At 38.0% G+C, this 13,531-nt stretch overlaps 1 protein-coding gene across 1 annotated transcript in view; it reads left to right on the forward strand.

The window, feature by feature from the left end:
- The window catches only part of SIDL (SIDL trafficking protein particle complex subunit 10), a 322,468-nt gene that overhangs the window by 14,951 nt on the left and 293,986 nt on the right, over positions 1-13,531 (forward strand). The window contains exon 3 of the mRNA XM_090388069.1: positions 2,344-2,425. Within this exon, the coding sequence (XP_090244195.1) occupies positions 2,344-2,425 (82 nt within the window). The remainder of the gene's footprint in view (positions 1-2,343; positions 2,426-13,531) is intronic.

Consider the following 13,531-nt stretch of genomic DNA (forward strand, 5'->3'; position numbering starts at 1 on the left):
TGTACACCATGAAAACAGTGAAAGGAGTGAAAGTGCGGCTGGGTTTCTGGTCCATAAAGATTTAAAAAACAACGTTTTGGAATTCAAAAGTACATCACCAAGGGTGTCAAGACTAATACTCAAGATTTCTAAGAGGTACAAGCTAAAGGTTATAATGATTTATGCACCAACATCGAGCCATGATGATGAAGAGGTTGAAGAAATGTACACTGAAATTGAGAGTCTTCTAGATGAGCAGAAAACCCACTACAGTATTATTATGGGGAACTTCAATGTTAATGTTGGAAAAAGACAAAACAGCGCAGAAAGGGGAACTATAGGAAATTTTGGAATTGGTGAAAGAAATGAAAGAGGTGAAAGACTTGTGGAATTTGCAGAATCTCAAGGATTTTCAGTAATGAACACTTTTTTCAAGAAAAGGGTGAACAGAAAGTGGACATTGAAGAGTCCAAATGGATTAACAACTAATGAAATCAACTTCATCATCACTAACAGAAGATATATTGTGAATGATGTTACCGTCCTGAATAAGGTAAATGTTGGAAGTGATCACAGAATGGTAAGATGTACACTTGATATAGATGTAGGAAAGGAAAGGAAAAACCTGACTCGAGTAAATAATACAAAGGTCTTTGAGATAACAGAAGAGGAGAAAAAGCTGTATGTTCTGGAACTTAAGAACAAGTTTGAGCTTCTGCAGACTGGTCAGGACCAATATATCGACAAGGAATATTACAACTTTCTGAAAGTGATAAAGCCCAAGAAACCTATAGGGAAAAAGAAATCCAAAGAAGAAAAAATTAGTCAAGAAACACTTGTTATGATGAACCGAAGACGACAAATGAAAAGCAAGAAAAACGGTGTAATGATGAACAAGTATGCCACAGAAAGGGAAATAATGATTGAAGGAGCAGTAATTGAAAAGGTGGAGTCATATACTTATCTGGGACAAGTTATTAGCTGTAATAATGATAAATGGCTGGAAGTCAAGAGAAGAATAAATTTTGAATGGATAGCATTCAGGAAATATAGTCACATACTGAAGAGCAATATCCCAGTTTGTCTGAAACGTAAAATAATGAACCAATGTATACTCCCCACCATGACTTGTGGAAGTGAAACTTGTGCACTCACCAAAAGAATGGAAGAGAAGCTGAGAACTACACAGCGAAGAATGGAACGAATTGTATTGGGAATCAGACTGTTAGATAAGAAGAGAAACACATGGATTAAGCATCAAACACAAGTAAAGGACATTCTTATCAAAACTAAAGAACTAAAATGGCCTTGGGCAGGACACATAGCTTGAACACATGATGACAGATGGACTAAGAAAATAACAGAATGGTACCCAAGAGGAGCTAGAAGAAAACCTGGAAGACAAAGGCAGAGATGGATAGATGAAATTCATGAGTTTGTGGGTAGTAAATGGATGGCCAGTGCTCAAAACAGAAGTAACTGGAAAGTTGCTGGAGAGGCCTTCATCCTTCTGTGGATTGAAAATGGCTGATGATGATGATATGAATCATAAAAACTTTTCTATAAAAAATAAAAAAAATTGCAAATTCGCATTATATAAATTATTGCAAGTAAAAACTTATGTAATAGGAAATTTATATGGTTAAAGAATGCAGTTGAACAAAGATGCAGACTGTCACCATTATACATAATTTTGAAACAGAATGAATGGTTTCATCTAAGCTGAATCAGACTGAAAATAAAGATAAGGCATTGTGATGATTATACAGCATCAAAAAACTAACATCTAGTGAAGTGCTTAACATCCTTCTGATCATTCAGATGGGCAAAATCTCAAAAAGAATTGTGAATGTGTTAAAAAAAAAATTTCAGTAGAAAAAAACAGATGGCTTTTAAGCAGAAAACTTTGCAGTTAGTTTAAAACTGTATGACTATGTACACTACATAATGTGTAAATAATATTTGAAAATAACCATAATTTTCCCTCTATGAACATAATGTAATCCTTACAAAATATCATTTGGGATAACATAATGGTTTAGTGGTCTATGTCTGTAAGGCATGTGTACTGACCAGAACTATTGCTGTTTGGTCCATCTGAGTTTTTCATTCCCCCAATTTTACAGTATGAGAGTGAAAAGTGAGGCAGTTAACTTTTGAGATGTGTTATCGTTATTGGCTGCTGATGCAATGTGGTTTATTTGAGTTACAAAGCAGTTTTTTATTTCAATAATGCAAGTGCCATTAAGCCGTATTAGTAATTAGCTCATTTACATTGTTTTATTTTATATCTCATTTGATCTATATTTAATCGATTATTTTTGTGTCTGTTTGTAATTGTCAAATATTTATTCTTGTGTGTAGTTGCTGGTGATGAAAATTTATTTTCATCCCTTCAGTGCGGAATTCTGGATGGACTTCCTCAGGAGGCTGTTGAATGGACAAGGCAAGCTCTTATTTAGCATAATTTCTAAATTTTTGCAACAGCTGAAGGATATTTCATTATTTTTTGTAGTTGTATAAAAATGTCTATATTTTCATTTAAAATAAAGTTGATAAATAGTAATCCCTGTTATGTAACGAAGCAATATGGCCTTAGTTGCTAATGCTCCTAAAAACCAAATAACAAACAACAAACAACTGTTATGTAATGATTTTTTATAACCTCAAACTTTGTGCATCATCCATTCATATCAATGTTTGTCTGTAAGAAAACATTGATGTGAATAAATAGTTGTTTGCTTTATCAAAATCTTTTTTTTTTTTTTTTTTTTTTTTTCATTCTGCTAGAGGCAAAAATATGAAAATTATATTTTTGCATCACTTAAGAACAATGGGAGGTGCAAATATCTGGCAGAAAAGCAGGGTACATTGTATGTAAAGATTTTTTTTTTTTTTTGGTCTCCGTCAGGAAGCTCAGGCAACCCTGGCGGAGGCCAGCCAGAGTATAATGGGCAGCCTGGCTCACCTCCCAGTAGTGGTGGCAGGCATCGTGGGGTTCCCTTAGGGGCCTTGCGGCTAAGCAGCCAGAGACAGAACAACAGACCACAGCACTACTCTGTGACAAACCAGACACCACACTTTTTCTGGCTTTTACAGAGATTCTGTAAATTCTTCACAAAGTACCATGGTGCAGATGTGGGAAACCACCGGTGGCGCCTTCCACAAAACACTGTGCCACTATGTATGTAAAGATTAGATGGGAGAAATCTCAGGTGCCGTCTGACACGAACATAACTTATACCTTGTATGTAAAGATTGAAGAAAAGGAAATGGTAACTAGATAATAATGGGCAAGTGCAATTTGTTATCAAATAGTTATTGATTACATTCCTTCAGTATTAACCACTATAACATTTTCCTTTCCTTTTTCTTTTTTTTTTTTTCTTTTTTAATAAAAATAATAAAGACAAGTAAAGAAAAACAAAGGTACTGAAGGAGTACTCCACTTCATGAAAAAGGTAGATGTACTTAATAAAACTTCCCCTAAATATAGTTATATTCACTTGTGCTCAAGAAGTTTCTTGGCAGTAGATGGATCTATTGCCAAGAAACTTCCATCTTTTCCTATGCCTAACTAGTCAGTACTGTACAATTCCTTGAATAGTGACAGCTATCCATTAATTATTGATATGCCAACCCTGTAAAAATTCTAGATGAACTATAGACAAAGCTTACCAGAATATATATAGAAACATCAAGACTCAACATGCAAATTATTCAGCAAAAAACTTAGACGCAGCAGCCACATTTGTCATAGATAAGATAATTCATAGAATAGGATAGTCAATACTGTCGACATTCATACATTTCCCCTCTCATCCCAGTTCTGGTCAAATGAAGAGTGTATTCCCAAGCCAAACGAGAAAGAAACACAGCTTGGAGTATTTTCCATGAATATCCTACCCCAGATAATATCCTACTTTTAAAAAGAGTAAAAGCAAAGCACACTATATCAGAAGAGCAATTCATTGTGCACCCCAGATCAGATTTGCATTAACTAGATCAGATTTGGTACAACAGACTTACCTTTCAATGTTAAAGCTAGTTGCCTCAACTGCTGAGTAAAACCTTATTATATTCCTAACCCTGTAAGATGTTACAAGGGTGAAAAATTTGGTCACTCTCAAATGGTTTGTCAAGAAGTTGTATGTTCTAACTGCAGGTTCAAATCTCATGCACAAAAGGACTGTGATGCTGAAACATAAAATTGTCTAAACTCTAAAGGCCAATATCTAGCCTGCTCCAGACCCTGAGGAGTCTGAAGTAGGCTATACATTAGCCTTCACATTTCAGACAATGTGATTTTATAGTAGAGTGAAAAATCACCTATCAGGAAACCAAGAAGCAATAATGCTCAAAAGACCAAAACACAGCTATATAGCAGTAGCAATGAGATACCACTCAGCAGCACAAACTCAAGTCTCAGTTCCACCCTGTCCATTGCTGATTCAGTTCAAACAATACTGTCATCTTCATAGCAGTCTACTAAGGAATAATGTAATAGACCAAGCCAACAATACTCAGATTGCCATCCCTCCATTTGCACTCCATACTCCAACAGAACCTGTAAAAATTAAAATATCATCTGCAACCAAGAAGACTCAGCTGAACTTTAATGAATATGGTTGTAGATTACAACATCAGCCAGGATGAACCCATCATGGATCTCCGTGTGGAATGTGATATGGACAGCAGACATCCTACCTTTCTGAAAAAGAAGAAAATAAAACTGAATTAACATAAACAGACTGAGTCAACCTTTACCACTAAGAATAAAAAAATGGATTGCTTTGTTCAATGGAATTGTAAAGGCCTACATAGCAATATTGACAATATTTTTGATCTAATTGAGTAGGTATAGTCCAGTAAGCATATGTCTCCAAGAAACCTCTACTCTGCCAGATAGTGACTGGAGGGAGTCCGAGTAGTGTGTATGCGGGGAGCATTGTCGAGGCCACGTTATGTCAAGGATCTGGGTATATTCTTACCGTGTGTATGCCATATCCAAATATTTCATTACTTCATACAGCATGTCCCACCCACTTTTTCTTACTATTGAATACACCATGAGTTGTTAAACTAATAGAACAAGCTTATCTGCGAAAAGATCTAAACCTCCCAAGAACTTCCTAATTCATTTCACAAATATACATGGTCTCAATTCTAATCTCAACGATGTCCATTTCCACTTGCAGTCTGCCAAACCCCATGTATTTTTTCTGACAGAAACTCAGTTATCGGTTGATTCAACTACTGCTCATCTCAGATGCCCAAATTATTCACTGTATGATCCCTTTCGCCTCAAAGGTGGTACTTGTGCATATGTCCGTTCTGATATTCCCTGTCAGAGACTTGGAAATTTGGAAGCTCCTCTTTTTGATGTTCTCTGACTTAAAATCTCTCTACCTCATTGTGTCAAATTCATATGTTGTCTCTACCGTTCTCCCAACTCTACCAATCACTTGGAGCTCTTTGACTTCCTCTCTTTGCAACTTGACTTTCTGCAGTCCAACTTTCCTAACAATGAGATAATTTTCCTTGGTGATTTTAATGTTCACAACTCCAGCTGGCTTCTGTTTTCTAGTCACACTGACCCAGCTGGTCGAGATGCTGAGGCTTTTGCAATTACTAATGACCTTGCACAGACCTTGCACTTTTGCAGTTACTAATGACCTTGCATTTACTTACAAGAATACCGAACAATCCTAATTATACAGCCAATACGCTTGATATTTTTCTCACAAAGAACCCTTCTAAGTACACGGTTGAAGTGAGAGGTTCTTTAGGCACTTCAGATCACAACTTGGTGATTTTCTCTTCTCCAATGGAACCTTTATCTCATGGCTATTCCCAACCTCTTGTTGTTTGGCATTACAAGAATGCAAAATGGGATGACCTGCGAGACTTCTTTTCCTTTGTCGGATTACTGTTTCAAAACTTGATGCCAAGAAAGCTCCAGGTCCTGATGGTATTTCTCCACTTGTTTTCAAAACCTGTGCTCCTGAACTTACTCCTGTTCTTTGCCATCTTTTTTCACTTTCTTATTCTAAAGGTGTTTTTCCTTCTGCTTGGAAATTTGCTCACATCCAGCCAGTTCCTAAAAAGGGTGACAAATCTCTCCCATCCAATTATCGTCCCATTGCAATTACTTCTACTCTTTCTAAAGTAATGGAGAAATCAATTAACTGCCAACTCTTAAACTACCTAGAAACCTGCCGTCTGATCAACGATCGCCGGTATGGATTCCGTCAGTGTCGATCCACTGGTGATATTCTGGCTTATGTTACCCATTTATGGACTAATTCAATGGAAAGGTTCAGTGAAACACAAGTAGTTGCTCTTGACATCTCAAAGGCTTTTGATCATGTTTGGCATAAAGATCTTCTAAACAAGCTTCCATCTTATGGTTTGCCAACTGTTTTTAGTAATTGGTTATCCAGTTTTCTCTCTGATCGCCTACTGAGGGTGATGGTAGATGGCTCTCTGTCTTCTAACTTCTCCACTAATGCTGGTGTCCCCCAAGGTTCAGTTCTTTCCCCCACTCGTTTCCTCTTCTATATTAATGACCTTCTTCCATTGACTGGAAATCCTATCTATAGTTTTGCCGATGATAGCACATTGCCTTCCACTTTCCATTTTGAGAAACCTTGTCCTGCTCAATCAGCTTCAACTTCTCGAAAATCTGCTACCAATTCCTTAAATGCCGATCTTCAGGTAATTCTCCAGTGGGGCAAAGACAACTTAGTTGATTTCAACCCTTCTAAAACTCAGTCTTGTCTTATATCTCGCAAAAAGGATTCTTCTGCTCCTATGCTTATCTTTGGTGACACTCCAATTTCTAGGCAAAATGATAAATCTCTTTTGGGGATTACCCTGACTTCTAATCTCTCTTGGCACAAGCACATTACAAATATTGCTTCCTTTGCATCTAAAAAACTTGGTTTTCTCTTTCGCTCTCGGTGTTACTTTTCTTCCAAACAGCTCCTCACTCTGTATAAATCGCAAATCCGCCCTGCCATGGAATATTGTTCCCACATCCGGGGTGGTGCCCCCAAAACCTCTCGCAGGCTTCTTGATTCCATTCAGAAGAGGGCAGTTAGGCTAATTAATGATTCATCTTTAACAAAGTCTCTCCACTCACTGTCTTATAGACGTACTGTTTCTGCAGCATGCTGCATGCATCTTCTACAGATGGGCACTGTTCTTCTGAATTGGCTTCTATAATTCCCGCTCTCTCTTTCAAAACAGTTCAAACATGTGCCGCCACCAGCTAACATCCATTTACTGTCCAACTTCAAACTCACAGAACTAACTTTTCATCTTCCTCGTTTATTCATTCAACTGCCGTTTCTGGAACAACCTTCCTTCATACGTATTTCCTGAAAATTACAGTCTACAGAAGTTCAATTCCAATGTCAACAAATATCTTCTTTAGTCTTCTCAACCTCCAACCCAAGCACGGTACTAAGTACCATAGGTTCTAATACCTCTCATGTTTGGGGTTTACATAAAAAAAAAAAAAAAAAAAACCAACCTGGCTCCACGGGCAGCTCCAACAATCAAGAACTTCACTGTCTACCAACAAAATAGAAATAACATGACTGCTGTGCATGGAGATATAGCCATTCTCATGAATTTTAAAGTTACTATCGAATACATTCCACTGCAAACCTCATTAGATGCCATAGCTGTATGAATTCCTTTTGGAATTCATGTTAACTTTAGTTTCTATCTACCTATCACCAGACAAGGAATATAGTCATAATGATCTGAAAGAATTTCTTATACAGATTCCACTCCTTTTTGTCTGTTAGACAACTTTAACATATGCAATCCATGATGGGAGCTCCCCCACGTACAGATAGACAAGGGAAACTTGTTGAATCTCTTCTCGATGAGCATAATATAACATTGCTGAATACTGGCACCAATACTTAAATTCACTTTTCAATGGTACAATCTCAATAATACAATTGCTAAATAGTGACTGCTATCCGATTATTTGTGAAATCCAAGCAGTGAGTATCCCATGGACCAGAATCCACACAAAATGGAAATTTTTCCAGGTCTAATTTCAATTTATTCACTTCCGCTATCTCCTTTGATGACGAAACCATTAAATACCAACCCATTGATGATGCAACAGAGCACATCATAGCTCAGATGCTAGCTACTGCAACCGATACAGTACCCAAAGTTTGTGCATGTGCTCATAAATATGCTAATGGGTGGTGGAATGACATATACCAGCTTTCCAAAAAAGCAAAAAACAGGGCTTGAAACCTTTTCCATAATGATATGCCTAGATTCAAAATATGGGCAGCAGAATAATCTAGAACAAGATAACACACACACACACGAAACTGAATGGTAGATTTCCACCAGTTTCCTCTCCAATATTAAACTGGAAAAGATGATTTATCATCTCCAGTGGAAATAGCAAATGCTCTTGCAGAAACTTTCACAAATCTTAGACATCTGCATATGAACCATTTTTTCAACAGAATAAAATAGACTGAGCAATGCAAATTAAATTTTGTTATGAGATTACCTTTTTCATATAAACATTCCTTTACGATGTTGGAACTGAAGGCAGACCTAAACAAATTAACAAATAGCTCATCAGGTTCTGATGCAATTTACCATCTCAAGTTGCAACGTCTGAACAAGACCCTAAATTCTTTATTGCCATTTCTGAATTGGATCTTCTACAAAAGTTACTATAATAGCTCACAGTATCATTCAGCAGTACTAGCTTTAAAAAGATAAGATGGATTCTCAATATATACTGATATCCCATACTAGATATTTAGGCAAGGCATTAGAAAAGGTGATAGACTGGTGTGGTATCTAGAATCCCATGCAATCATCAATGAAAATCAATATGACTTCTAGAAAAATCAACCCATGTAGATCTTATGGTAAAAGCTGAGGCCAACATACAAAATGCTTTTATTTGGAAAGAACGTTTTGCATGGATATTGGAAAAGCCTTTGATGCCACATTGTGCTGCAATATCCTCCAATATTTATATGCCATTGGACTTGGAGGCTAACTATTGATGATCATACAGCTCTTTCTTAAAAAATAGAACCTTCCAGATGTATTATTGCAATGCTGTTTCATAATCTGTGGTGTACCACAAGATCAGAAAGAAGGTGTACCACAGGATCAGTACTCACTGCTACATTCTTTGTTCTTAAAATAAACAACATTGTGCAGAAATTTCTGCTAATGTTGACATCTACCTCTATGTAGATGATCTTAAAATATCTTTCCATTCACAGTATATGTATTCAGTTGAATGACAATTACAATTTACAATAAAAAAAAAAAAAAAATAGTGTCATGGACTTGCACACCCAGGGTCCTGAGCTGGATATCATCATCCTTTTTCTTGATTCCCTTCTACTTCTCTCTCTCTCTGTCCCAGTTTAGCTTTTGAATGGCAAGTTAGTCACATATGGCTTGGTTTTAATATCCCAAAAATTCGGATTTTTAGCCCAGCAAACTGGCCAAAGAATATACGCAAAAAACAAGCATAATATACTAAGGTCTTAATGTGTGAGCAAACAAACAAATGAACGAACAGTAACCTGTTCACCATACTCTGGTAACTGAGAAAATTCTATTTTCAGAGAAGTTATTATCGATATTTGAAAGAAACTGATCATTGGTAAGTAAGAAGTTTTGTCCATTAAAAAAAAAAAAAAAAGAACCCATTCCTGGAGAGAGGGAGAGATTCTTTTATTGGGGAAAAGGTTGAGGTGAAGATGCTGTCGAGAGTTATTTTTACAAAAACAAAAAGAAATGTGAAGACAATCTGATTTATGCCTGTGACTTCAAGGTAGTATTACCATGTGTCATCATGCTATATTGAGCAGTACCATATTCAGTACCCAGTACTACTACTCATTATTTCAACACCACCTGTAATCTAAAATGCATCAAAGCAGAGACGTTTGTTGGGTACTTTAGATATTGTCTTATATGAGATTGCATGGTCTTGTAGGGTAGCACCTGTCAAGCAACTTCTAAACTGATGGAACTGGGAAATGCTGGAGCATCTAATATTGATATCAATAAAAGTCACTCTGTAGGTGGAATTTCCCTCTTACTATGGGTATGGAAAAAACATTATATAACAGGTTGGCGATGATTACAGTACTCTGCATTTTGAAAAAAATTCACATCTGTGAATTTTTCAGAAAAGGGTGTTTCGAATCATTTTGTAATATTGATTTCAAAAATAACTTCCATTTGTTTCCAACACATAGAGTTTCCCCAAAAATCATGAAAGAAAATTTGATTTTTCACAAATTTTTAATAATTTTTGCAGAATTTGTGTATTGAAATTATAACAAAATGCTACTTTTACCACACTGTTATATTTAAATACATGTTTAAAACCCTATTAAAAACAGCACTGTGGTGAAAAGTCCATTAAACACTCACCTCTCATTTTAAAAACTGATCTGTAGGTCAAATTTTAGTTTCTTTGTTTTCTTGCATATCCTTCTATGTTACAGTCCTTCTTCGGCATCCAGCAATAGCCAACCATCATATTGATATTCCACCTCCCCTCATTGTCTTTAATATCCTGGTGAAACCTCTCACTTTGTTCTTTACTAGCACTTCTTATTTTTTGGGAAGTAGTTGACATGGGAGTGTGAAAAGTGTACCTTGACACTCATTTTACAGCCCAGACTCTTGAAGTATGAAAATGTGGTGGTGTGCCATCATTTTGAAAAAAACACCATCGTATCTGAAAACATGCTATCTAAAAATCTTGGAGGGTACTAGCTTGTTTTTTCTTACCAACTAAGAAATACTGTTCAAGGTTTAGGCCTAAATGGATATTAGATGAATTAATGTGGCTTGTGGCTGAAAAGAAAAATGTATGAGGTGCATATAAATTATCAGGCAACACAGAAGCCTACGGCAGATATAAGCTAGTCTGTAATCAAGTCACAAAGGTGATTAGGCAAGCGAAGGCAGATTACGAGAAATCTTTGGCAAAGGATACAAAGTAAAACAACAAAGAGTTCTTTACGTATGTAAACTCTAGAAGGAAAGGGATGAATCAGCTTGGTCCACTTAACATAGATGGCTTGACTGTTGATGATCATGCTCATATAGCTGATAAACTGAATGAGCATTTTGCATCTACATTCACACATGAGGAGTTATTCAAGGAGAAGAATGCCAGACGTTTCTCAAACTCTAACAGGGAGCTACATGATTTTGTAATAACTGAGAGCACAGTGGAGGAGAATTTGTTGAAGTTCCAAGGAAGGCACCTGGAGTAGATGGGATCTATCCAATTGAATTAGAGGCAGCAGAGGTAGTAAGCAAACTCTTAGCCATAATTATGAAAGCTTCCTTGGACTCTGGGGAGGTCCCCATGGACTGGAGATGTGCAAATGTGTCACCAATTCACAAAGGGGGACAGAGAGTGGCACAAGTAATTACAGGCATGTTAGTTTGACTTCTGTTCCAGGAAAAATAATGGAGTCACTGGTTAAGGAAGCGATGCAGGATCATATAGACAAGACTACAGCTATAATTCAGACACAGCATGGGTTTAGTAAGGTGAATTCTTGTCTGACAAATTTGATTGGATACTATGATGTGGTGACAAAGAAATTGGATGCAAAGAATAATTTTGATATCATATACTTGGATTTTAGGAAAGCTTTTGATACCTTGGCACATGGAAGACTACTGTACAAATTGGAGCAGCATGGCATTAAGGGCAGGTTGCTACAATGGATAAAAGGATAGTTGAGTGTGAGAAGACAGAGCGTGGTTATCAGTGGACACTGCTCTTCATGGACTAATGTTATTAGTGAAGTCCCCCAGGATTCGGCATTGGGCCCATTGTTCTTTTCAATATTTATCAGTGCTGACCCCATATAAACGTGGGAAAAAGGTAAAGAAGAAGATCAGTGATATTGATGAAGGTATATCAGGGTTAATGTCTAAGTTTGCAGTAGATATGAAGGTAGGCAGGGTTGTTAATGACAGTAATGATAGTACACTACTGCAACAGGATCTGGAAAAGTTGAGCAGATGGGCTGAGAAGTGGCAACTGAAGTTTAACATTGACAAATGTAAAGTACTACATATGGGAAGCAGTAACCCCAGAGTAACGTATCAACTCTGTGGTATTACACTGACAGTGGTAGAAAATGAAAAGGACCTGGGGGTAATTGTGCAGGATTATGATATACCATCATCAATATTATTTATAAATACAGAAAACAACAATGGACCTAACACTGAACCCTGAGGGACTCCACTAATAACATTCTTCTTCTTTGGTTCTTAGCTGGCAGCTGGGGGAGGCGGTTGGCCACGCAACCAGTATACTGCTGTAGGTGCCGCAGGGTTTCGGACTTGCTCTGTGATGTTCTTCCATACCTTACGATCAATGGCATCAGTCCTGGCCTGGTTAAGGTCGAGACGTCGGCTCTTTAAGTCATTTTCCACTTGCTTGGCCCACGTTTTCCTAGGCGCGGTCCGTTGGATGCTCCATTGGGTGGGTCGTTGTCTCCAAAGGAGTCTGGATGGTATTATGTTCGTGCCCATTCTACATACGTGGCCAAACCATCTAAGCCTTCGCTTCTGGATTTGGTCGGCAATGGTTGGTTGCTGTTAGCATCTGGCGCGGATGGTATCATTAGTGATGCGGTCGCGAAGAGAGATGCCCAAGATCTGCCGCAGGCATCGCATTTGGAATACCTCAAGTTTGTTCAAATCTAACTTGAGACAAATCCATGTTTCCGATCCGTAAAGAAGAATGGGCAGGATCAAAGTCCGGAAGAGTCGGGTTTTAGTCTTTGTGGAAATGTTGGTCCTCTTCCACAGACACCATTTGAGCGAGGCGAACGCAGTGGCCGCCTGTCCAATTCTGCTGTGGATTTCCATGGTGGATGCAACTTTCTTCTCCTGGACCAGCGACCCAAGGTATTTAAAGTCCTGCACTTGCTCGATCTGGACGCCTTCGAGATAGATGGTGGCTTGCGACCCATCTGTTGTCAGGGCTTTTGTCTTACCAGCATTGATCTTCAAACCGTATGGCCGGGCAATGCGGGCAATGTCGTAGAGGATGTCCGTGGCTTCAGCGTCGTTACTGGAAAGGATAGCACTATCATCAGCAAACATCAGGTCAGTCACATAGTGATCCTTGTCATATTGTATGCCCTGTCTGTTTCTGAATGCTTGCCTCATAATGGCGTCGACCACGATGTTGAAAAGCAACGGGGAGGCTACATCCCCTTGGCGGACTCCAGTTTGGATGGTAAATTCCTCAGATAAATCGTTCTGGATGCGCACCTGGCTGGTTAAACCGTTGTATGCAGTTTGAAGGAGTGTGATGACTTTTCGAGGTACATGTTCAACCTCTAGTAGTTTCCATAAGGCAGGCCGGTGGACACAGTCGAAAGCAGACTTAAAGTCAATGAAAACAATGACGGTTCGCTGTCCACACCGGATCCTCTCCTCCATCAGCTGACGAATGGCAAAGATTTGATCACAGCATCCTCGC

Source organism: Mastigoproctus giganteus, chromosome 13, assembly GCF_048544385.1.
Source record: "Mastigoproctus giganteus isolate SK-2022 chromosome 13, ASM4854438v1, whole genome shotgun sequence".
In the NCBI taxonomy this organism is placed as follows: Eukaryota; Metazoa; Arthropoda; class Arachnida; order Uropygi; family Thelyphonidae; genus Mastigoproctus; species Mastigoproctus giganteus.